This window comes from Bos indicus, chromosome 8, assembly GCF_029378745.1.
Source record: "Bos indicus isolate NIAB-ARS_2022 breed Sahiwal x Tharparkar chromosome 8, NIAB-ARS_B.indTharparkar_mat_pri_1.0, whole genome shotgun sequence".
NCBI lineage: Eukaryota > Metazoa > Chordata > Mammalia > Artiodactyla > Bovidae > Bos > Bos indicus.
Genome location: NC_091767.1, coordinates 91,217,701 through 91,244,241, shown reverse-complemented (window position 1 = coordinate 91,244,241; position 26,541 = coordinate 91,217,701). Strand labels below are relative to the sequence as shown.

The 26,541-nt window shown below is 41.0% G+C and overlaps 1 protein-coding gene across 3 annotated transcripts; it reads right to left on the bottom strand.

The window, feature by feature from the left end:
* Window positions 1-913: 913 nt before the first annotated feature.
* RNF20 (ring finger protein 20) lies at window positions 914-26,473 on the bottom strand. Of its 3 annotated transcripts, XM_070795212.1 has the most exons (21): window positions 26,338-26,464; window positions 25,994-26,167; window positions 25,122-25,276; window positions 19,349-19,516; window positions 19,082-19,229; window positions 18,747-18,929; window positions 14,218-14,336; window positions 12,052-12,198; window positions 11,795-11,872; window positions 11,246-11,365; window positions 9,945-10,124; window positions 8,947-9,082; window positions 8,273-8,394; window positions 7,778-8,148; window positions 6,253-6,370; window positions 5,522-5,671; window positions 4,070-4,282; window positions 3,393-3,518; window positions 3,087-3,227; window positions 2,277-2,378; window positions 914-2,013 (listed from the first exon to the last, which is right to left on the bottom strand). In XM_070795212.1, exons 3-21 carry the CDS (start codon window positions 25,248-25,250, stop codon window positions 1,837-1,839), a joined length of 2,928 nt encoding a protein of 975 aa, XP_070651313.1. In that variant the 5' UTR covers window positions 25,251-25,276; window positions 25,994-26,167; window positions 26,338-26,464; the 3' UTR covers window positions 914-1,836. The 3 variants fall into 3 exon arrangements, with proteins under 3 accessions (XP_070651313.1, XP_070651312.1, XP_070651314.1); XM_070795211.1 differs by lacking the exon at window positions 25,994-26,167 and having other exon boundaries at window positions 26,338-26,473; XM_070795213.1 differs by lacking the exons at window positions 25,994-26,167; window positions 26,338-26,464 and adding an exon at window positions 22,225-22,299 and having other exon boundaries at window positions 25,122-25,260.
* Between the last annotated feature and the right edge of the window lie 68 nt (window positions 26,474-26,541).

Here is a 26,541-nt window from a genome sequence, read left to right as displayed (position 1 = left end):
CTCCCTGCTCTTTCCAGCTAGAGGAACTTCCCCTAAATCCAGCCTCCCATGAAACTAGCAGTTTCTTCCACAACATTCCACAGGCTCTGTGGTCCCCTGATGCTGGGCAGCTGGCTTTCCTAGCTAAGAGTTATAAACAATTAATATCCAAACCCAAACTGCTAGCTGCCCAAGTAAGTCATCTTGCTCTCCTTCCAACAAACTTATGCTCCCACTTGCTCTATAAGAGAACAGCAAGGGGAAAGTGCCCTATGAATGAATGCAAATGCATCGTGTATCCAGGAGCAGGGCTGGACCTCCTTCTGGCTCTGTGTGTTGGGGAGGGGGGTGGGGAGACTGAAGGGCCCATGACCTCTTGGATGACACTGTAAAATTCCTCAGGCTCATTTCTTAACTCATTCCACATGAGTCTGGAACTAATCGCAAGTCCTGCTGATTACAGGTAGTGACCACAAAAGGACAAGGAATTTGCCCTTACCCATCTTCTAGGACATGTGGTGATCGAGAAGGGATCTGTTTTACACAACCCCTTACCAGAGACATAAAAAAACCTCTGGTTTGCTGGTTACCATAAAACTTGTCATTCAAGAACTCTCAAACTAAAGTGCCAGGCAGCCTGATACCTTCCGGAAAACAAATCATAATCCCCTACTCCCATAACAAACTATGGAAGAGAACTAAATAGTCAAATAAACCATCTTTTAGGCATAACCCTTCCCCAGAACAATCCCAATAAAACAACCAGGAGAAAAGTACTTCAATTAATCAGAGAACTAAATAGTTTAAACACAGCTAGTCTTTTAATCTCAGTTGATTATTTCTGTTCTATAGAATTTAATTCTAAAACAGCAGGTATAAAATCAACTAATAATGACAAATATAAAAATTTCAAAGGAAAACATGAACACAAAAGCAAACTGAATCCTGCTTTAATTGAAGCTTGTGCAGGAGTATAAAGTCCTACGGAAATATTACATAGAATCTTCTGAAAGCAGGAGTCACAACCACCCCTGTGGAGAGGCAGATGAGAGTAATTCATAGCTCACCAAGGCCTCTCTGCATCAAGTTCCCAGAATACCCACTGGATCTCTTCACCATCTCAGTCCTGTGCCCGAGCCTCTCCCATCTTGATTTCATTATAAGATGAAAGGGGGCTATAGTATTTGAAATTATTCTGGCCTCAAGAAATTTAAAGACACTGATGAGTAGAACATCCAAAATTTAAATAACTGTAACAAGGAAGCCAGCTGACCTTAATAGAGTACTCAGCTAGTGAACAGCAGGTGGACTGACTCATCCTGGACACAAATTTCATTAAGGCTTCAAACAGGAATAAGGAGCATAACGATACCATTTATAATCCAAGTTTACAAGAAGTTTACTGTCCAGATCGAGTACTGCTCAGACCTGCAGATAGCTTATTTCTAAAAGATCACCACCCACTGCAAGCAGCCACACGTCTCCACTCTTCCTTGTTTCTTTCTCAGTGTCACAAATACCAATTTGACTTCTTCAGGAGGAATGGACAACCCAAGGTTACACAGGGAGCCTGAAGAAGAGGTTCAAAAGTCTAAAAACAGGAAATAAAGCGGGTGGGGAAGACAAAGTTGTTTGTTTCTAATTCATTCTAAAACCCAAGACTGGCATTACCAATCCTTTCCCCCAGCTGAAGTCATCAAAGTATTAGCGAGGAGAACCTGGACACAGTCTGTGAAGGAAAGGGAGTTGACAGAAACACTGCCCTGTGGATGACAGTCAAGGAGACGGGAGGTAGCAGTTCGGTGGTTAATGACTAAGTGCCTACGGAGCCTGCCCCTCTTCTTCTCCTGGCTTGGATCAACCTATGTAGATGCGATGGAAATCGTTGGCGCCGAAGGCAGCATTACACTTGGGACATTTGCGCTGGCGGGTATCATAGCGGGTCTTAACACACTCAAAGCAGAAAACATGAAAACACTTGGTAAGTACAGCATCCTTTTTACGCATGTTGCAACACGGACAGGTCAGGCGTGCCTAGAAAAAAAAGGAATCAGAGTCAGAACAACCATAAAGGTTTATGACCCAAATGGCTCATGTAGAAGCAAACAATAAGAAAATCCACTGAGCATTAAGATAATAATAGCACCACCCCCCACCCCACTACCAGGATAAACCATTCTCTGGTTACTTTCATGTAAAGACGGTCCGTATTTATTCTTCTAATTTGTTAGTAGGCCTTCACAAACATACACACACACACACACACACACACAAATCACTGAAGCAGTTTTTTTAACCTTGTAGTCCTTAATCTCCTCCATCAGAATCTCATCACATTTGGGTACATTGTCTGGTTTCTTCGTGGTCTCCAGCTTCCTTCGAAGTCTAGAGATGTCCTCCTGTGATGGGAGAGCATAACTGTTACTCCCTCAGACCTGCCATTTGTGAGAAAAATTAAAGGCTTCAACTTGAACTTTCTGCTGTAGAAAGAAAGGACTTTCTGTCCTTTCATGTCTAATTATCTTCTAAGAATGTAAAGAATTACAAACAACAAGTTATTTTCTTTAGTTTCGGAGCAAGCAACCATAATCTTATCACCAAACTTCAGTTGTATCTAAGTGTATTCAATTTAGTTCTGTGTAAATCCAGTCAAAGAGTTTAGAGGGATTAAATTTTTTTAAAAAGGTAAATGATGAAAACTTGATAGGCCACTTTATTTGAAGGCAATTAATTTTAAGCAGAAGATAGACTGGATTGTAATTTACAGATTTACAGCTAGGGATAGAAAGGCATCCTAAGAAACAATAGATATGCAAAAAACAGAAAAATTGTAGAACTTTAAAATTCTCTAAATTTTTTTACTGATAATTCTTTACGATTTCACTAACCCATTCATTTAAATAAATAAGTACTGATTCCACACCCATTACGTGGTAGGCACCAGGATAGGCTTTAGGTATAATTTTCAGTGAAGAAAACAGACTCTGTCTTGTCACTCAAGGAGTTAAGTAGGAAATTACATACAACAGATCAGTGACTCTTAAAACAGGTCACTTCAGAGCCCAGAAAACCCCTAAAAGGCAAAAAGGGAAGAAAAAACAACTGACCTGGGCCCGTTTGAAATTGAACATATCTTTTTCTTTGGTGACACTGTTCTCTACAATCTCATCCTGAAAATCATGTAGCTTCTTCTGAGCCATCTCCAACTGTGCTTTGAGGTCATCTGCAAGCTGGGCTGCCTCCATTGCCTATGAGGGATGTATAAAGTAACATCCTCTATCACCACTTGTTTGCAGTGAGAAAAAATACCCAAGCCCAAGGAATAAAGCAAACCTGCAATTTCACCAGTGTCACACTTATTTGTTTGTCCAAAGACTAACCATCACATTAGACCACAGAGTGATCCATCGTACCTTGCGTTTATTCATCTCCAAGGCCTGGGTCCTAAGACCCAGCTCCTTCTCCCCTGTGCCGATGTTGCTCTGCAACAGGTGCTCCTTCTCTTCCAGTTTCCTCACTACCTGTAACTGGGCATCAACCTCAGAAAAAGAAAAGAACATTTTAACACAAACAGGAAAGAGAGAAAGGAAAAAAAAAAAAAAAAACTGACCAAGCTCTGTTAATCCACAGTTCCATAAAAGAAACTCTTTAGAAATCTCGAGCTAATACTAATTCTATCCATGAACCTTTTGAATTACATGCAAGACTATGGCAATTTCTCATCCTAACAGAGGTAATCACATAGCCACTCTTACCATTTTTCATGCACGTAAGTTTTTAAGATACACAGCACACGCACAAAAGACATACACATTTTTAACACAAAATGGATAAACAAATGAATCCCTTAGTGATATAGTTTAGACAATTTTCTGTATTGGCAGATTCACATTTGTTTAAACAGTTCATTGTATTCCTCTGTATGGATATATAATTTATTTACCAACACTCTAATCATGTACATTAGTTTTTAGGGTTTTTTTCCCTACTATATAAAAAGTGCCACAATAATCATCCTTTTACATGTATTTTCACGTAGAAAACACCCTATTTCAACAGGATTCTGAAAAGCTTTATTCATTCTAGTTACCTGAGTCTTCAGAGTCAAAACTTGGTCTGCCAGCTCCTCCTTCTCTTCTTTCAGCAGCTTATGGATCTGATTGGATTTGATACGCTCTGACATGAGCTTGAAGTTTGCATCATCCTTCTCCCTCAGCTGCTGCATCAAACGGATATTTTGCTCCTGCATATCTTCAAAGGCCTGGCCTGTGACGTCCATCTCAGAGAGGAGAGCTTCTTCTTCCTAAAATAAGAAAGAAGAACCTTCATTTTAATAAAATCTTCTAACTCCAAAGTGCACACAGGAAATTAAATGTGCCAACTATTAATCTGGAAATAACCAAGTGACAGGGAGAGACAGTTTTTAAGAAGCTTAGTTCTTAGTCACTAGGTTAGCCCTAGGAATACAGACCAACCTAGACAGCATATTAAGAAGCAGAGACATTACTTTGTCAACAAAGGTCCGTCTAGTCAAGTCTATGGTTTTTCCAGTAGTCATGTATCTATAAAGAAAGCTGAGTGCCAAAGAATTGATGCTTTTTAACTGTGGTATTGGAGAAGACTCTTGAGAGTCTCTTGGACTGCAAGGAGATCCAAACAGTCCATCCTAAAGGAGATCACTCCTGGGTTTTCATTGGAAGGAGTGATGCTGAAGCTGAAACCCCAATACTCTGGCTAACTGATGTGAAAAGCTGACTCACTCAAAAAGACCCTGATGCTGGGAAAGATTGAGGGCAGGAGGAGAAGGAGACGACAGAGGATGAGATGGCTGGATTGCATCACTGACTCGATGGACGTGAGTCTGGGTGAACTCCGGGAGTTGGTGATGGACAGGGAGGCCTGGCGTGCTGTGATTCATGGGGTCGCAAAGAGTCGGACACGACTGAGCGACTGAACTGAACTGAACTGATTCTGTTGAGTTAAAACTCTTTTTTTCACACATATTAAACACCTATGTGTACTTCAGTCTATTTATGCAGATATATGATTTTTCTAACCATTTTTGGTATGTTAGTAAATTCACTGGGACTTAAAAATAAAGAAATATACATTCCCTTGAGAAGGGGACAAGTGCTGTGACTCAGAAACCACCACAGTTAATATATGAGTTATTTATTTATAAACTATTTGGGGAACATGTATTTCTTAGTTTCACATAACCATAATGTGTATAAAATTTTATATATTCATTACATCCCCTGATTCCAGATCAGCAAAAACGGACAGATTCCTCAATAAACAGTTTCTGAACAACTGGCTATCCATCTGAAAATAAGAGTAAATTTCCTTCTTCTCAAATACACCAAAGTAACTGAATGATGAGAGACTTCAATGTAAAAACAAACAAGCAAATACATAAGAGAAAAAAAAATATTAAACAAAAAAAACCTCTGGAATGACAGGGCAAATTTCACTGTCAATTACTTACTTAAAAAGCAAAACTTACTTTAAAAAGCTCGTTAAATAAAAGAAGTACACCCACCTGCTTGGCCATGGCCAGCTTCTTCTGGAGGTATTCTATCTGCTCCTCTACTGCCCGGATCTTTCTTAAGGCATCTTCATCAGCCATTTTCTTATTCTCCTTTTTCTCCTTATCCTCCAGATCCTTGAGTCTTTGTCTTAAATCTTCCAACTATAGGAGGAAAGGAATCACACAAAAAGGAAAACAAAAAAGCTGTCACACAATTTCAAAAATCAATTCAATCTGTGCACAGATAGAGGGCCCATAAACACCAAAAGAACCTTGACAGAACTGTGAAAGGAGACAAAGGATACATTAGTGCACTACATCACAGCCCTGCTTTAATACCACTCCATTCCAATATCACATGCTTCTACAAGCAGCATTCTGGAGAACTGCAGATGTACTTTCTTTTAAAATAGTAATTTCACCCTTTTTCTCTAGGCTCCCAAATTTTAAAAGCATAAGGCATTCTTTCCAAAAGTAATCAGAAGAAGAAAGTCAGTATTACCATGATTTATATGGCATATAGGGGAGCAAAAAGTTTGAAAAGGCTACTCCTATTCCCCATAATTTTCTGATGGAAAATCTGGAAATCTCTATGTTAGATGGTCTTCAAAAGGGAAGAAAATGCTGCAAAGTTTTAAACTCTAACTTTAAAGATAAAGAAACTACAACCTTCAGAAGTGTAAAGGAAAATCCCACAAATGAAGATTTCAATCAGAATGACAGTTAACGGCAGACCAGGTTACCTCTGCCTTAGACTTCTTCTCTGCTGCCATCAGCTGAACCTTGTCTCTCTGCTCCTTTGGGGCAGAGCGGTACATATCCAGCAACAGTTTCATCTCCTTTTGGCTCTCCTGTGCTTTCCTAGGATAAGGGTGGCAGAGAGGAATGGTATAATGAGAAAACAAAGGGCATCAGATCAAGGGAATTTTGAATTGAGTGAAATATCTTAAACAGTTCTATTTTACACTTTATACAACACAGCTAAAAGACAAAACTTTTGCAAAGACAATTAGGAGACTTCTGGACACACTCAGAAAGTATAGAAAAGTAAGTTGTATAAAGGAATCATTTCTCCCTTCGGACCGAATTCACCACCATCAAGTTGTAAGATGAGCACCTGTGGCACTTCTTAAACAGGCCACGGTCTGGGGCCCCACTCTTAGGAACCGAGATTCTGCAGGTCTGGGATGGGTCCAAGAATGTACTTTAAGTAAATCACTCAGATGATTCTGATACCACACTTGAGAAAAACAACAAAAACAACAACTCGGCCTCAAGGACAGCAAGAGGGAAAGAGAAAAAAAGGAGAAAATTCAGTTTAAAATATACCACTAATCCTAGATTTGACAGCTGAGTGATTGACCATCAGTTAAAGACTAAAACTTTATCTTACTAAACTTTCAAACCTCTTAACAATCCTTTTTGAACGTTTTGGGGACAGCAGTCCCTCTAATCCAAACATCAATAAAGACTCAACTATGACCAATGCAGAGCAAGAAGGAACCAGTTCTACCAGCAAAGTTCCTGGTTGTGCAGGAGGAAGAGGGGGCGATATGTGAGGTTATGGCAGTGTTTCTTTTTTTTTTTTAATTTTATTTTATTTTTTAACTTTACAATATTGTATTGGTTTTGCCATATATCAACATAACATGTTTAATATCATATATGAAACAAGTCGCCAGTCCAGGTTCGATGCACAATACTGGATGCTTGGGGCTGGTGCACTGGGACGACTCACAGGGATGGTATGGCAGTGTTTCTTGACTCAAAGGTCTGTCTTACTGTTTCGGTGCCTGCAGCAGTAAACTTCCTAGAAATCTCTTTAAATGTGATATATACACAAATACTTCACCATCAAAGAGATCAATACTGTTCAAGTTATAGCCATACATATTCCACCTATTATAATTTAAATTATAATGAATGCCAACAATTTGCCCAAATCTAGTAAACAGCAGTAATTTCCAACAATTCTCATGAGTGTTAGAGTGTTATCTCAATCATGACACCCTTTACCTTAATTTGGATTTACAAGGAATAAGGCTGCAACAACAGGGTTTACTGAGACCTGATCACTGAACCAGACTATACAATAGCCATGCAGGCCACTGAAGTTGTACACTTGATCAAGAACTGAGACCACACTAACTGTACGCTTGGTTACAATGAAAATATTACAATTATTGAATAAGCCATGCTTATTCAAGTACAACGTTCTAACCTTCACTTTAGAGTCAGAAACAGTTACTCTAAAAACATTGCTCTTACTTGAGTTCAATCTTCAATTGTTTGATAATTTCCGCTTCCTTTTTCCTTCCATCATCATGTTTCCCTTTCTCTTTATCCTTAGCAGACTCTCTCTCTTTTTCTGACTCTTTTAGTTTCTGCTTCTCTCGTTCTCGCTCCTTCTCCTTCTCCCGCTCTCTTTCTCGCTCCCTCTCTTTCTCCCTCCTTTCTCGTTCTCGCTCTTCCTCATCGCGTTTGGACTTAATTTCGTTGACCTCCTCCTGAGATGCCTTCGATGCAGCAGACTGGGTGGCTAAGTCCTCAGAATCCTGTTTTAGCTCTGCAGGCTCGTCCTTAGGGTCCTCAGTACTGGACTGAGACTGCAGGAGGGCACTGCCAGTGCGCAGCCGAGTCTGGGAGGGCAGAGGAAGGAAGGCAGCACACACAGTTACAGTGACCACACTGTTCTCCTCACCCCGAGACAGCTTTGCAGACGTAGCTGTAAATAATACTTATCCTGCTCCTCCTGATTATTACCTTGTTCAGGTCAGACTGGGCTTCTCTCAGTTTCCGCTTATACCTTAGGACCTCCCCTTTCAGCTGGTGGTTGTGATTCTGGAGGCTACTGATGAGGTGGCGCATCTCCCGGTTTATGGGGCCTTAAATACAGCATCAGCAAAGTTAGGAAGAACTGTGACAAGGGCAAGTGAAGTGAAATGAAGTGAAGTCGCTCAGCCGTGTCTGACTCCTTGCAACCCCATGGACAGCAGCCTACCAGGCTCTGCTGTCCATGGGATTTTCCAGGCAAGAACACTGGAGTGGGCTGCCATTTCCTTCTCCAGGGGATCTTCCCAACCCAGGATCGAACCCGGGTCTCCTGCATTGCAGACAGACGCTTTACCATCTGAGCCACCAGGGAAGCCCTGGTGACAAGGGCAAAGGCACGAGGAAAGAAAGTGCAGAACACATGAGGAACTTCCAAGAAACAGAAGAATTGTCAAAAGGAGAATTCCTTCTCGGAAGATGGAAACAAAACTGACCAACTTGAGTTAAAACACAAGCACCCCGCCTGAACACCAAAATGAATGACAGAATTCAAGTTCTTTAGGACTCCTGAGCTCCAAGTTAGTGCTAAAAATCCTGGTGACCACGCTATCTTTCAAGGAAGGCATGTGCAGCAAAGCCGCAGGGTGGAGCCAGGGTACCGGTACCTGCTTGTTCATTGGCAGCAAGGGTCTGCTCGAATTCTATCCTCAGCATCTCATACTCCTTGCGGACCTGGGCCAGTGTATCTTCCAGCTGGATTACTTCCGTCCTCAGCTTCTTATGAAGACTAACCTCATCTCGCTACACACAGAAAAAGGAACCAAACATTCTTATCAGAATGAGGCAATGTCACCATGTTCTAGGACTATGTTTCCTCAATTTGACCTATAAGGGTCTAAGAAGAAAAAAAGAAAATATCAAGAAAAGAGGGATTCATTCCAATTTAATCAATACATTCAATCAACACTTAGTGAGTACCAGAGAGCTGCACAATACTGATTTGAGAACTGGCAGGAGACTCAAGAAATATAGCAAATGGCTCCTAAGTCTGAGAGTATTATAATTTAGTTGGAGAATTAAAGAATTTATCAATAGTCAAGTAAGATATATTAAATTCATTTGGCAGACATATAGTAAACGACCAACTACCAGAAACATAAACTTAAAGGCTAAGGAAAATGCAGAAGTGAACACATAAATCAAACTTTCTGCCTTAAAAAAAAATTATTTACATAGCCATGCAGCTTCTATATACTGTTCTCCCCCATGCACATAAGACTTCAGCCACACTAAACTATTTTTTTAAAACCTTTCCCCTTTTTCTATCTACCGGTAAGCTTGTATTTATCCTTAAGATTCACGCTCCACTTTGGCAAGCGGAATCAGGGCAGGTCCACAGTCTATCAGATGCTCTGTCTCCCTTATCACTGCATGTTTTGGACATGCTCATTGCACCACACTGCATTCTACTGGACACTACTCTCCCCACATGACTATATGATCCTTGACGGCAGGAGAGCCAACCATCTACCAGAGTAAAGACCTACAGCCACTCTATAGATGTTTGCTGAATGAATGAAAAATTAACTGAGCAAGAAAGAGTAAAATCATAAAATTTATGAGAGAGAAAGCTTATACACAGAAGGAAAAGCTAGGCTGTTACCTCAATGAGCTCCACCTGACGTTGGTGGGTTCCCCTGGTGCCATGAAGCAGGGTCCGAGCCTCATCCAAGTGTGCTTTCAATTGCAGACTCTCGTTGTACAGCACGGAGAACTGTGACTGCATGCAGCGATATTCTGGAGTCTCCTTGACCACTTCCTCCACTGCGCTCCGTAATTCCACCTTAGGAGTGCCCAAAGAAAAGAAAAGTCAGAAGCAGAATCTAGGATGCTAGCCAGGAAATAAAAATCTTAAAGTCTCTGATGTCCTATGCATCTGAGGCAAACTTTGTGAAATACATCTACCTATTCCTCTGGTGACATAGAATCTACTCCAAATTAATTTAGATACTCCAAGAGGTAGTACCTGATGCCTGCATCCTTCCACCTGACGACTGTTTTAATTGATACATGCTGTACACTATGTGTCCAAGGACACTAGAAGAGATCTGTGAAATCAGTCAGCTCTAGGGACAGAGAAGAGCACTATGAAATTTGTCAGGATATTTAAGAAGATAGGTGAGGACATTGGTCTCTAATTTGTTCTCTTTGTAGACAGTCACAAAGAAAACTACTTTTGATATTGTATCAAAAATACTTATGCTTCTTCTAAGCAACTGTTAAATTATTCTAACACTTCAACAGATTCAACTCGGGCTGTTTGTGTTCTGTTTTTTATTTTTTCAGTTCAAACATCTTTATGCATGTATTTACTTAGAAACGTATTAAATTATAAAAGACAAGTGGTTGCAACTGAAAGAGTGGTGGGAAGACTTTAGGAATCCATTTTCTTCCACCCAAGAACCATGAGAGAAAATTCTAATGGGCAGGTGTGAAAATCAACTGACCATCTGATCCTGTGGTCAGGATCACTGCCCACAGTTCCGTCTCTGTTTTGGCAGTTAGAAACTGCAGGGCTGAATCCTGTGGTGCAATCTGGCAGAAGTGACCTGGGAGTGGCCAGAAGCAAGTACATACAAGCTTCTTGCGTATGTCTTGTATACAAGCCCCATTTTAAAAATCCATTTTGGATCATCACCCTAGTTTACCCTACTCCTCATTTTTCTCAAAGGTCCTACATTAGAGCATTGATTTAGTCAATGTACCTTTGAAGGCCGCTTTAAATCCTTTTCAGAACAAGGCAGGGTATAAATATTAAGTAACTATATAACCAAATAGATACAGCAACAAAACTTCTATTTTTCTCTTCCCTCGTAAATTATGATGCTTTATGTTACGCTTCATAATTGTGAGGTGATCAGCAAGGAGTTTTATTTCACTGCCCCTCAGAGCTGTGTCTCCTACCTTCAGTTTTTCATTTTGTGAAGTGACCTCCTCGAAGTCTTGCCGAAGTTTCTCCAGCTCACAGTGACGGTTCTGAGCCAACTCTTTGTTCTCTTCAAGCTCCGCATTCATTTCCTCAAACTGGAGAAAAGGAGGAAATGGCAAAATGAGACTAAAGAAAAGGAATTTCTAAATCATTCCCATTCCTAAGCTCCCATCTCCACTGATCCACTCTTCTGGTAAAAACCCACACTGTTACTTGTGAACTTGTGAACACAATCCTAAGTACCTAACTAACAACACCTGCTGCTGCTGCTGCTGCTGTTGAGATGCTAAGTAGCATCTGACTTTTTCGACCCCTTTGGACTATAGCTTGCTAGGTTCCTCTGTCCAAGAGATCTCCCAAGCAAGAATACTGGAGTGGGTTGCACTTCCTTCTCCAGGGAATCTTCCCTACCTGGGGATCAAACCCACATCTCCTGCATTGGCAGGGGGATTCTTCACCACTGAGACAGGCAATACCTGACACCAGGTCAAAAACACACATTCTGAGGGCGTCGCTGATTTTACCTTCCGGGCGTTGATGGTGATTGTACCACCGTAGAGGCTGCTCCCTGCACCGTACACTTTATAACCTTTTGAATTTACCTACGGAGAAGACAAAGATTCTTTAGTGAGAGACCCTAGAATTTTAGTCTGATAACCAAAGTACTTTCAAAGGAGCCTGTTTGTCCTCAAGTACTATTAATATTATCCAAGCCCATCCCTTCTGAGTAGACTCCTTAAAACGATTCCAGTCTTCAAACTATGAATAAAACAGCACTTGCCCGTTCTAAGACTTCTGCTAAGTGTCGGTTAAGTCGCTGTTCCCGCTTTCGAATTTTGTCAATATCCCACTGCAGGTCATCGATCATGGACTCCAGGACAGACACTCGTGACTCAGCTGTCTCCACTTTACTCTGCAACTTGGAAAACTACATCCCAAAGACAGGTGTTCAGAAAAATATACCGAAAATAAGACCAAGTTAGAAAAGGAATGCCTTAAATCCCAAATCCCACAGAATTAGCCGTTTACTGCATAGAAAAGATATAAGTAAAAGATAATTCCCTTTCTTTCCAACATATGAGCATGAAACTGAAATCACAGGTTCTTTCAACAGTTCTGGATTAGTCACAATCAGGAAAACTGTAGAAGTCTCTAAGAACTCTCGCAAGGAAAAGACTACCTAAGATTTAATTTTTCTACCTCTGAGATGCACCATTTCCCTATACAGACCACAAACCCATCAGAAAATATGTGTTTTTTAAGAGGTAAAAGAGAACATCCTTCATTTTACCAGACAAATATTTTAGGAGATAAAAATTCAAAGATTTATTTAGAAAAGACAGTTATCTTTACCGTCAACCTTCCCTCCCCACGTTCTCACAAATGATAATCCAAAGAGAATGAAAGGAAAACTTCCATTCTCTTTTTCAAGCTGACCCCAGGGCAATCTAGAATTAGATGCTATAAAGATACAAAAATCTATGTTGTTCTCTGCTTATTTAGGAGCCATACATAGCTAGTGCTGTTTAATACTCTCATCATCAAACTCACACCTTTCACATCAATCTATACATATCCTTGTGTTAGTTTTAAAATATGGCCCCAAAATTCTTTGACGGTCCTCCCAACAGCAGGTGAGGTCAATGTCCCCACTTGTTGAATCTGGGTCAACTCTGGTGACACAATGGAAATGATGCTACATAACTTCAAGATGTCTGAAAGGCCATGCAGATTCTGCCTGGTATTCTTCAAGCACTAATTCTCTTCCTCTCAGGAGAAGCCAATTGCCACATAAGAAGTCCAACTACCCTGAAACAGCCATGATGGGGAGGCCACACTCCAGTGGACAACTGAGGAGAGTTCTTAGCTGACAGGCTGTATCAACAGCCAGCCGTGAGAGCCATCATGGACATCAGGTCAGCTGAGCAAAGCACTGTGCCTCTCCAGCTTAGTACTGCTAAGATTTGGGAAAGGGCTGGTAAAGGAAGACCTTCTCATCTTGGCAGCACCTAGTTTATACCTTAAAACATGAAAGTTATACTATTTTTTTTTACTACAATCCAATTTCTTTATAAGGACCACTATACTATAACCCCTTTGAAGGCTGATGAGAAATATTATTAAACTTCCCAGATGATTCCCATGCAACCAGCCCAGCGTGTACCTTGGCACTGGAGTTTCAGAAACAGGGTATAATGAAGAACATGGGCTTTTAAGTTAAACAGACTGACATCTGAGTCACAGTCCAATCACTTTCTGGCTATATGCTCTCAGAACAGTCACCAATTTCTCTGAAAGTGTTTCCTTAGCAATGAGATGAGAGTTATTTGACCATGGGAGATAATACTCATAAAGTACTTGAGTGCCAGGCACTAAATACATGGTAACTATTAACTTATAAGCATTAAGAGTTGGGTGGCCCAACTAAGGTAGGTCAAATTTCAGCACAAGGCTTATCACCACTGTGTCTTAGTCATTTTATATAAATACCCAAATCTTGACACAGTTTGCTTATGGCCCTATGTGTGTCCAAGTTTGGACTAAAAACCCACATTTCTCAAGTTCGTAGATCGTCATAAATGCAGTATTTCCTACTGTTTAAATTTCTACCAACCCATTCCTCAGTAACACTGTACATGGTCTTTTGGACTAGTTTCATATTTGGGGGTTTAGTGTGTTGTTTTGCAAAACTTCATGATGGCAATTCTTCCTAAAAACTAAAATCCTATAATGTCTATTTAAACAAAGTCAAAGAGAAACATTTGATTCCTTCCTTCCCTTAAACCTTTCCTCGGGCTTTGATTTCTCAGAGTTGGTTGCTTTAACCTGCCCTTCAAAATATCAAAGCAGGCTTTCCAGAGTAAGATGACCTGTAGAGCACTTAGTACTCTGAGTCAACACCTGGCACAGCCCACTGGAAACCGCCACCTCCTTTCTGGTCAAGTACCTCCTGAGACATGGTGCAATGCTTCTCCTGAAGGAGGTCTGTCAGTTCTTGCAGCCTCGTGTTCTCTTGTGCAAGGAAGGAATTCAGCTCCTGCACTGCTTCCTCCACCATCAGACTGTCTGAGGGAGAAGAACTGTATTTTAGTTTAGCAGCTATGGTGTCACATTTTACAACTGTCTATCCCGCCAAAGCATTCATGTGCGAGCTCACTTCACTTTCCTGGAAACTTAACAGCTGGCTTTTAAGATCTTCCCATGACAGATTAAGTACCCAGGCTTGCTTAGAGGGCTCAGTCCTTATTAAAGCCCTTGCTTAAGAAAACCAGTCAACCTTGTGTTTCTGCAGAGTTAGACAGAGGCAAGCTCACCTAACGCCCATCCTTTTCTATGAAACCAAAATGCCTTGTGAAAAAAAATGGAGGGTGTCCTATAACTTTATTCAGATAAGGAATGGTCACCCCAAAAAACTGCATTTTAGACTTACAGACAAGACAGAGTATCTCTAATCAGTCTCAGACTTAATAGTGGTAAAATTCTGTTTTCTAAGGCTATCACAAATTCCTGCTGCTGCTGCTGCTGCTAAGTCGCTTCAGTCGTGTCCGACTCTGTGCGACCCCATAGACGGCAGCCCACCAGGCTCTGCTGTCCCTGGGAATCTCCAGGCAAGAACACTGGAGCGGGTTGCCATTTCCTTCTCCAATGCATGAAAGTGAAAAGTCAAAGTGAAGTTGCTCAGTCGTGTCTGACTCTGCGACCCCATGGACTGCAGCCTACCAGGCTCTTCCGCCCATGGGATTTTCCAGGCAAGAGTACTGGAGTTGGGTGCCATTGCCTTCTCCAATCACAAATTCCTAGTATTCACTAATAGTGACATGAAGCCTCTCTCTATTGGCAGAGAAGGGAAGGGCACAGCAGAGAACAGCAATTTCACTGTTCAAATGGGCATCTATAAAATCATGAAGAATAAAAAGCACAGGATTACTTATCATATTCTGGAATACTATGCTAGATGTACTCTGGAGGCTCAAGAATTGAAATGTATAGTGTTATTTACAAAGAAGGAAGTACACCTATAGAACTTAACATACCAAATTAGTATGCTTAAAATTAGAGTCATAAATACTATAGCTGGAATCCTCTCAGGTGATACTGACCTGATACTCTCAGGTCATATACTGACCCTAGAGACAGTTATCAGGAAGTAAAACTGGCATCACTCTTAGAAATGTAACACAGGTCAGTCATGTGGTAGTCTTCACGGTTTTCAACCAAGATTACCTACATCACTTGGAGAACCTTTAAAATTAGATACTTACCTAGGACTAGGGCCAAAAACTCTCAAGAGTGATTCTGATTCAAAACCTAAGGTAAGAAGTTGGGGATGAATTTTAGTCCTCTTAATACCCTAAGATATTGAGAACAGGGCCCAGAATATAATAAGAGCTCAATAAATATTTAGTGTCTTAATAAACAAGCTAATAAATGCAACTCTATTGAATCAAGGGCCAAATAAACATGAGGGAAAAATGAACCGCCAAAAGTTAGAGTTGATGATACAATTCACACTTCACACATCTTTGTCTATTAGAACATTCAGCTAATCGATGGCAACCATCTTTCATGTTATAAATAATAGCAACTTAGCAGTTTGTAACTTGTACTGAATGTTTTTACTTTTTAACTTGACCTCTACCTTAAAATGCATGCCACCAAAAGGCATAATTTTAAAGTACCATTTAATGCACCATTCTTTTTAGCTCCTTTTTAAACACAGTAATTCCTTTCTTGATATTCATTTATAAAATCAAGTTTATCAATGAGACAGCCTCTGCATATGGCATTCTGTCTGATATAATATGCACATGGATATACCATATGTATTATGCATTATGGTATATCCATGTGCATATTGTTTAATAATACGTCCTAACTATTCAAGTAGAGCTAAGGGAGAAAGAAGTAACATACAACTCAGCTTGCATCAGATGACAGGGAAGATTTATAGCCATTCATTCACCATTATATAAGCTCCAACTAGACACCAGAAACAGGGCAAGAAAATGGAGAAACAAAGAGTAAAGCAAGACAGTGCACCAAGAGACATAGCTGGGAACACACAAAGTAGATATAATATATGAGCACAAAAGTCTGGGAGGACACAAATAATACTATTTACAACGGCTATCTCTGGAAAAGTAAGATGGGAGGACTTTTGTGACTTCTGATTTGTATATCTTAAAACAAGTATCGGTTATAAATAATAAAATACAGAAACACACACACTATTAGAAAAACAAAACAAACTTTTGACCACAAAATTTTACCAAGTCCTTAATATGCCTCTCCTTCTAATTCTATTGATTAACTTGGCCTAAGTATCTTTAAAAACAAAATTACAGAGTAAGAAAATTCTTGTTTTTCCCAGCCAGTGATTCAACCGCCATTATATTTGAAGTATCTCTCTCAGAAATGAAAGGCTAAACATCTTAATGACAATCAGAGAAATTAAAATATTACAACTAGGCCATGATTATTATTTAAAGCATGAAGTCAGGACATTTAATAAGATGCAACCTAGCTACACAAGTACTTAACTACATTATACAAATGTAAGTTTCTGCATTAACTCTGAATAGTAATATAAAATAGAAGTTTTATTTCAAATAGACACTTTTCCATTCATGTATCTTGTTTTACCTTTTTAAACATTGACATCTAACAATTCTAAAACCTGAGCCAACTTTGTTTGAAAATAACAAGAGATAACAGAAAAACAAAAAACAAGAACAGATTAAAACTGACTTTAAGACATTTAATTAAAAATAAAGATATAGCAACTCCTGCAGCTAAATTCCAGAAAAAATAAACGACCCAATCAAAAAGTGGGCCAAAGAACTAAATAGACATTTCTCCAGAGAAGACATACAGAGGGCTAACAAACACATGAAAACATGCTCAACATCACTCATTATCAGAGAAATGCAAATCAAAACCACAATGAGGTAACATTTCACGCCAGTCAGAATGGCTGCTATCCAAAAGTCTACAAGCAATAAATGCTGGAGAGGGTGTAAAGAAAAGGGAACCCTCTTACACTGTTGGTGGGAATGCAAACTAGTACAGCCACTATGGAGAACAGTGTGGAGATTCCTTAAAAAACTGGAAATAGAACTGCCTTATGATCCAGCAATCCCACTGCTGGGCATACACACCGAGGAAACCAGAACTGAAAGAGACACGTGTACCCCAATGTTCATCGCAGAACTGTTTATAATAGCCAGGACATGGAAGCAACCTAGATGTCCATCAGCAGACGAATGGATAAGAAAGCTGTGGTACATATACACAATGGAGTATTACTATACACAATGGAGTATTACTCAGCCATCAAAAAGAATACATTTGAATCAGTTCTAATGAGGTGGATGAAACTGGAGCCTATTATACAGAGTAAGTAAGCCAGAAAGAAAAACACCAATACAGTATACTGCTGCTAAGTCGCTTCAGTCGTGTCCGACTCTGTGCGACCCCAGAGACGGCAACCCACCAGGCTCCCCCGTCCCTGGGATTCTCCAGGCAAGAACACTGGAGTGGGTTGCCATTTCCTTCTCCAATGCATGAAAGTGAAAAGTGAAAGTGAAATCACTCAGTCACGTCCGACTCCTAGCGGCCCCATGGACTGCAGCCCACAAGGCTCCTCCGTCCACGGGATTTTCCAGGCAAGGGTACTGGAGTGGGTTGCCACTGCCTTCTCCGGTATACTAACACATATATATGGAATTTAGAAAGATGATAACAATAACCCTGTATGCGAGACAGCAAAAGAGACACAGATGTATAGAACAGTCTTTTGGACTCTGTGGGAAAGGGAGAGGGTGGGATGATTTGGGAGAATGGCATTGAAACATGTATAGTATCATATAAGAAATGAATCACCAGTCCAGGTTGGATGCTGGATACAGGATGCTTGGGGCTGGTGCACTGGGATGACCCAGAGGGATGGTACGGGGAGGGAGGTGGGAGGGGGGTTCAGGAAGGGGAACACATGTACACCTGTGGCGGATTCATGTTGATGTATGGCAAAACTAATACAATATTGTAAAGTAATTACCCTCCAATTAAAATAAATAAATTTAAATTAAAAAAAAAAAAGAAAGCACAGCTGGTTACAAGTGGACATTAACTTTGCCCTTCTAATTTTTTTTTATAATTCTACTGTTTCAAGAAAAGGTTGGCATAAAAAGTGATATTAAAAGCATTACATTTAATACTTTGTTATTTGTGCAAGACAAAATGTCCTGTGGGTATATAATATTCTCAGATTCCTTTCATAAACCCAACTTATCCTTTAAAATTATTAAAATATTTTTCAGATTCAAAAAAAATAATAAAAATAAAAAATCTTAAAAAAAATAAAGATATGAGTTTGAAAATAATAATAATGTGTAAGTTTGAAAACTACAAACTCACACACAAAGGTGAGTTCCTATTCCTCCCCCTCTGCTCCCCGTCTCCCGGGTTTTGCCTCACCTCCACTATTCAGCTTCCGTGATAAGAGCTCCACCTTTTCTTGCAGTTTATCATAGACAGTCACAATCTGGGACACCGCTCGGCGGGAGGACTCCACGCGCTCCTGCAGCTGAGATTCCATCTCTTCACTGGAACTGCTGGCCAAAGTAGCAAGGAAAGAGAAAGCTGGCTCTTGCCCTTCCCCTGAGGACACAGGGGGAAAAAAGAAGCCCCTAAAATTATAAAACTGCAAATATCAAAATCTACTTTTTCCCCTCAGATGGAGGGCCTCAAAGCGAAGCCCTACTTCAAACACCCAGAAAGCATGCAACGATAAACTTGTCACGAACACCCACCTCTCTCTCGGTCATCTTTCCGTTCTTGATTGCTATCAGAGTCTGGTTCTGGCTCGGGCACAACAAGGGCTTTTCTCTCTGTGAGTAGGTCTCCCAAACCTTGCTCCAGATCATAACGCTTAAGGATGATACGGATGTTTTCATCAAACTAGAGCAGAGGAGGTACAGTTATGAAGATACAAAAGGAAGCAACTTTGGAAATAAAGAGACGGCTACGGAGAACTACAGTGCTCAAACCAAAACCTGAGTAAATTAACAAGCTACTACCTGACTCCAGTAGCGGTTGACAATCAATAGTGAGGCATCATCAGTGGCCTGTCTTCGTTCCAGTTTTTCAATGTGTTCACGGAGTTCATCTTCGATGGCTTGCCGTTGATCCAGCATTTCTGCCAGTTTGCGATTTTTGGTTTGCAGTGTTCGAATGTCTAACTCCTCCTGCCCCAGGAAACCAATCTTATTAATCTCCATAAAGAAATTAAACATATCAGCTGTTAAACTCAACAAGGGCTAATAAGTGGATAAGAAGTAACAGCAGAAGAAATAAATGTATGTCTGTTATGACTGGAGGAAAAAATGACATACACAAATACACTACAATCTCGACCTCAGCTCACTGTTCTAGTCACATGTACACATACAAAACACTGCTCCTGGGAGGCTCCACCATCCAGCCAGATCACCCTCTACCCCAATCAGTCATCTGTCTCCTAAGGACTGCTCTTCATTCGTTCAAGACTTTGTCAACCAAGTTCTTCTGTATCCCAGTCCCTGTCAATACATCTAGTGACTTCAATATACATTTGCACATGTACACAAGCGCATGAGCCATCTAATCCTCTAGCATCTGTACTGTTAGCATTTTGAATTCCTTAACTTCAGTAATTACCTCCTCACTGTGCCAGACATTTCAAAAGCCATAGCCTAGATTTCTGTCATATCTGGAACTGTGCCACATCTGAAATCTTAAATTCCAACTTCCCATTCCCTGAATCTTCCATTCCCTGATATCTTTCCAGATATCTCATGACCTTATCCTAATATATTAGTCTTCATCTGGATCTCCAAAATATTGAGTTTTCTCCTTTCTCCTCTGTCTCCACTATCTTCCATACCTTGACTATACCCTATTGTATATTCCTTCACACTCCAACTTACTGGGCTCCTCAAGTTCTCAACCTTTAATCTTTTTATTCTATTTCTGCACACAAACCCTACTCTGAATCAATCCACATATTGGACTCCTCCATTCCTACACCCAGCATGATGAGACTTCTAGATAAGGTCATTAAACTAGGGAGACTGGCACCTTTATAAAGTGAGTTCTAACCTGAACAGATTTCATCATTTGTCCAAAAATGTTTCTTTCTTTAACAGGTGAACTAGCTCCTATTCTACATCGAAGCAGAGTCAAACTACGAAACCCTATCTGCTCTCAAATCACACTAAGCAGGTGACTTTGCTTCCTATTTTAAAGAGAAAATAGAAGCCATCAGATGGAAAGTTCTTCAATTCCCCTTCTCCTAGATCCATTCACACAGTTTGCCAACCTATGCCCATACTCTAAAACCTCAACTTGTGCTCAGGATCACGTTCTCTTTTGTTTCTGCAAAAATGTTACTCCATCAATAACAGTGCACCCCTCTCAGTACCTTTAACCTCTTTCTGAGCAGAAGCTGGTGGGGGTGGGAGGGTAGCGAGTAGGGAGGAAGAACCTCAGGCAAACAAACAGCGTGTTGAAAGGATTACACTTTTACTTTACCTAGAAATTAATAACTATTTTAAAGTAAGAATCATTTATTAGAGCACCAATTTCTTGTTTCCCTTTAATTTTCTCTCTTCTATTTGATAAAACATTCTTGATACACCAAAATAGTCAACAGTTTCCCAACTGTACCAGCTTATGAATACTATTAATAAATGACATCTCTAACTTTTCTGAGTATCACCTTCCCCTTCTTACTCCACCTGAAACCTGGATGAGAACACTGTTTCCCTACAGGCTTCTCCAGTGGTGGCTGTTTCTCTCCCACACCCTTTGAAGCCCTGGGCCTGGAGACAGGCAGGTGTCCTCCTTATTCTCCACTGCCACTTCTAAGCCACTGTCTATTTGCTCCCTAAAACCTCCTAGCTTTGCAGATCATGCCGCCAGTCTGGACCACCCACCACCCTGCCTTGCTGCACTCATCTACAAATGCCCACGTCACTTCTCCACATTTCCTGAAGATTTAGCACCTGGCATGTAATCACTCTCTCCACTACTACTCATGTACTTCTTACTAATTTCAATTCCCATATAGATGATCTTTCTTGCATCTCAGATCCTGTACCCTGACCTCCTCTCCTCCAATGATCTTGTCCTTTTGCTCCCTCAGCCACCAAACTCCCAGTTAGTCTTAGTCTTAGACTTAGCTATACTTGGATGTTCTCTGTAAACTCAATTTCCAACACCTCATTCTCCACAATTTTGCAGCTCATTCTCTCTAGGTTTCTGACTCCATTCATTCTTCAGCAACTCCAGGATCTACACTCCAATGGTCCTATACCTTCATCCTAAACCTACATCCTTCACTCCTCTTACTTCCTTGCTTCCTTCTTGCTGCTACTGCTAAGTTGCTTCAGTCGTGTCCAACTCTGTGCAACCCCAGAGACGGCAGCCCACCAGGCTCCACCGTCCCTGGGATTCTCCAGGCAAGAACACTGGAGCAGGTTGCTATTTTCTTCTCCGATGCATGAAAGTGAAAAGTGAAAGTGAAGTCGCTCAGTCATGTCCAACTCTTCGCAACCCCATGGACTGCAGCCTACCAGGCTCCTCCGTCCATGGGAGTTTCCAGGCAAGAGTACTGGAGTGGGGTGCCATTGCCTTCTCCTGCTTCCTTCTTAATCAAACTTAAATTCCATGACTGGTCACACTGTTTTATAACCTTCTCCTCCCTGACTCTATCTGTGCCTACTAAAAACCCCAACCTTGGTAACGTCCTATTCTCCACCTATATCCATGAAGCTGAATGTGACTAACAAAATAAATAAATAAATAAATAAAGCACCATGCTGACTGGCCTCAGTTTAAACTCTTTCTCGGTGCTGTCCAGCAACTCTACCCCATCTCTCTAGTCCATACTCTCTTCAAGATGACTACTTCGTACCTTCTCCTGTCTCTTCACACCTCCAAAACTTTCTCCCCCATCCTCACTCTCAGATGAGTCTTGCTTCTGATTTCACTGAAAAAAAATAGAAGCAATCAGAAAACCATGTCCACATCTATTACCCACAAGCCCAACTACTGACCTACTTATATTTGAACCCACATCCCTTGTGTTCCTCTCCTAGTTAAGGCCCCATCCCCACCTTGTGCATTATATTACATTCTCTCTTCTGTTCAAGAGAGAGAACAGAACCAGTAACTGCTTTCTCTTTCTCCTACATCATTAAGTTTATGCTTAGTCGCTCAGTTGTGTTCGACTCTTTGTGACCCCATGGACTGTAGCCCACCAGGCTCCTCTGTCCATGGGGATTCTCCAGGCAGAATTACTAGAATGGGCAGCCATGCTCTCCTCCAGGATCAAATTTATCCTATCAAATCATTTCGCCAATAAATAAAAATGCCATAATATCTCCTACTTTAAAAACACAAAAAACAAAAACTTCCCTCAACCCCCAATTTCCCTTGGGCTGAGGCCCCATTTTCTTGGTTCTACTTTACATCAACACTCCTCCAAAGCAACATCTCTACCTCTTTCCCCTAATTCTTCTCCTCACACATTCTCTTAAGCTCACTGTAATCAGGCTGCCATTGCCACCACTCCACCAATGCAGTCCTTGTTAAGTCTCCAGTGCAATTTCTATTACTAAATCTAAAGTCTCAGTCCTCCCCTTTCTCAACCCATCAGGAGCCCCTGATCAACTCCTTCTTGAAACTCTTTCCTCCTTTGGCCTCTGGGATCCCACCCTCTCTTGTTCTCCTCCTACCTCAGTGGCCCCTCTTCGGTCAGCCTCGTCTCATCTCCTTGACACGAAGTGTTGCTGCTCCAGGGCCCTGTTCTCAGACCTCTTTATCTATGCTTGTTCCTTACAGGAGAGCCTATAATCTCATGGATTTAAATTCCATCTACTATGCTTCAGAAATGTTCAGCTTTAGCCAAGACCTCTCCACAGACTGCCGATCACCTCATCCAACTACCTGTCTCATGGATTTAAATTCCATCTACAATGTTTCAGAAATGTTCAGCTTTAGCCAAGACCTCTCCACAGACTGCAGATCACCTCATCCAACTACCTGTCCACTCATAGGTCTAATAAATACCTCAGATTTATAGTCCAGTATCAAACTTATGATTCCCCCCAACAGCTCCCCAAAATCTGCTCCTTTCATATACCTCCCTAGCTCAGCTTGTGAAAACTCCATACTTTTAAAATCCTGGGCTCATCTTGCCTCCTTTGTTTCATACCCTTCATACAATCCACGAACAAATCTTGTTGACACTACCTTCACAATGGCCTGAGCCACCATGATCCTTCATCAAGATTATTGCAACAGTCTTCTACGTATAGCAGACACTTTTTCATTCCATGCCAGACTTCAGCACAGCTCTGGTGGACAGCTCCAGTCACACCACCAGTGTTCCTTACTTGAAGCATACCATGCAATCTCAAAGTTTTTTGTTCCACAATCTCAGCTGGTTTACAACAGAAACCTTGAAGTGCAGAAGAGAAGTTATTGCCTTCAAAGGCAACTGTCAACCAGCTGGGGCAGGAATCAGTGGATGTGTGTCCCAGCTCCCCACCCTTAGAGAGGAAAAATAGGAGGGAGAAGAGGGACAAGGAACGAGGGAACAATTTTGTTAACTGAACTTCTGCTTATAAACTTAGCTCCCTTATGGTCTTTTCTCAAAACCTAAGTCAGAGCATGTTACTTCCCTGCTTAAAACTTTCCAGTGGCTCCTTACTGCCTTCTGGATAAAGTCCAAACTGGGATGAGTGTTTTGTGCATCCCTTAGCATATGTAGTTATCTCCGGGAAAAGCACATTTCCCACTCTATCATAACAGTCTATTCTTTTCTCAGTGCCAACCTATAAACTGAAGTCCAGGAGCTGTCCTTAGTGTAAAGCACAGTGTCTGGCAAATAACAGATGCTCAACAAATATTTATTGAATGAAAAAATTTCCCTAGGATGCGTGACGTGAGACAGTGCCAAGACAAAATCACCTGCTGGCAACAGGAGGCTGATGAATCCCAGACAGGAAACCCAGAAATTACACTTCATCAACAATTTACTCTGAGTGTTCCTATTACTCTCTGATCCTCAATTTCAAAAAATAGATACGGTTTTGTAGGTTATACAAATGTAAAGCATTTTTATACCATATCCCTATGGTTAAGTTCCAAAATACAGACTCCTTACCTATCACAGTGAGTTTATGGTGTCTAATGGACATATAACATTACTATAAGTTTTTGGTGTATAATTGTCTAAAAAAATTGACAACTCCATAACAATAAGGATGATGTCTATTTTACTCACCATTATAGACACAATATCTAGCCCAATAAAAACTATTAATAGATAACATACTGAGTACTTACCATGTTAAAAAGTAATGTTCCTTAACAAGAACCCTTTCATTTCCTCCTCTCAAAACCCCAACGAGATAGATACTATGATTACATTTTACAGACAAGGAAATAAGAAGGCACTCTCTCAATGATTGATTTTGCTACACTGCCTCTTAGTACATGGTCCCTTAGTTTCCAATGAATGAAAAATCAGTGTATAGCTTTCCACTGCTAAATAACTACAATCAATGCTGAATCTGGCACCAGACTCTTCAAAGAATATGAATATACCCTTAAAAACAAAGATCAAATGTCATTATATTTCTTTTTCAGAAATGAGCAACACATCATTTCATCTACTTTTGGCTGTTTTATCTCCCTCCTCTTTTCAAATCAATTTCCCTTACTCCAAAAGGCTTCCATAATTATTACTTCTAGGTTGCAACTGACAGAAGAAAAGCACACTCTCATAGCATTATTTCCACATACCGTTGAAGAGACACCCCCAAGTTTAATTGTTTCCACCGTGGTCCCTGAATCTTCAACAGCTGTCTTCTTCTCTGGAGGCACAGATGTGCCAGGCTCTCCAGCTGCTCTTTTACTTCCAATTCCTGACATCGTGGCACAAGAAGATAGCTGTTTTCCTGGAGACAAAAAAAATCTTAGGTAAGATAGGCAAGGAGAGCAACTAGAGTCCATCTATGATGTAAAAACTAGCAACTTTTCCTGTCAATCCTTTAACCCGGGTCCATTAATTCCACACTTAGCAACATGATCCTCAAGTTCCTCTTGGAAAGAGAAAAGTAAATTGTGAAGTAAGAGTCGCAGCTGAATTTACAGAACTACAAAGTTCTAAATAGAATGCTACTAAAATACGAGATAATGGGCAAAAGATGAAGAGACTTAGAAAATTTTCAGGCATCTCATTTCCTGAAATGCCAACAGCTGAAAATATAGTTTGATTTAGAAACATAGAAAATCAATTAATTCTTTAGTGTTGGGAGAATCAGAGAGCTGGAAGAGACCTGGGAGATGTCTACTTAATTATTAATACTGAACAAGCCATATATCATCTCTGAGCCTCAATTTCCTAAAGCAGAAATAACAACAGTATATGCTTCCTATGCTCCTCATAAGGAATGAATAAGTACAGAAAGACTTTAGCATAAGGCCGTACACGAAGCATGCACTCAGAAATGCTAACTTTCCTTTTTATATTTGCAGTTTCCTTATTTCTAAACGCTCTCCCCACGAATTTGTGTCACCCTAGAGAAGCTAGATCTGGGTGTGAATCCCAGTACTAACTCTTAGAGAGCCTTGGAAAGGAATTCTTGATATGCACAATGCAAGTGACCACATACTCTCTCTGCTCTACTCGCCTCCCAGGGTTTCGGAGCTCAAAAGAAGCGGAATAGATGCTAAAGCACTTTGCTACTGAAGGTATCAGCCCTGCCATCACCGAGACGACACACAACTCTGCTTCCAACTGAAGCTCCAGAAGGGTATCGGTGGCAGCGACCAGAGTGGGACCTCGCCTGGAGAGAAAGGAGGAGGACAATAGCCTCAATCCGACTCCAGAGGAGCCAAGGACCCCAGCCTTCGGAGAGGCCAATTACAGGCCCGGGAGAGGGAGGCCTTGGAGCGGAAGAGGGTGGGGATTCCCGTTGCCCGCTGAGTCCCGTCCCGCCCTTGGCCGAGATCTGACCTGAGTTCTTCCAACTTGCGCCGCCCGGGAGTGGAACTCGGGGCAGTTATTCACCAAGGTCCGAGTAGCCCTCCCACCTCTCACCCCTAACCCACAAGTGAAGACCCAGCGAAGCTTCCGGGAGGCGGGTCCAAGGGGAGGAAGAAGGGAAAGAAAAGAGGAAGTCGCTTCAATCTGGCAGCGTGAAGGACAAGACTCAACCGG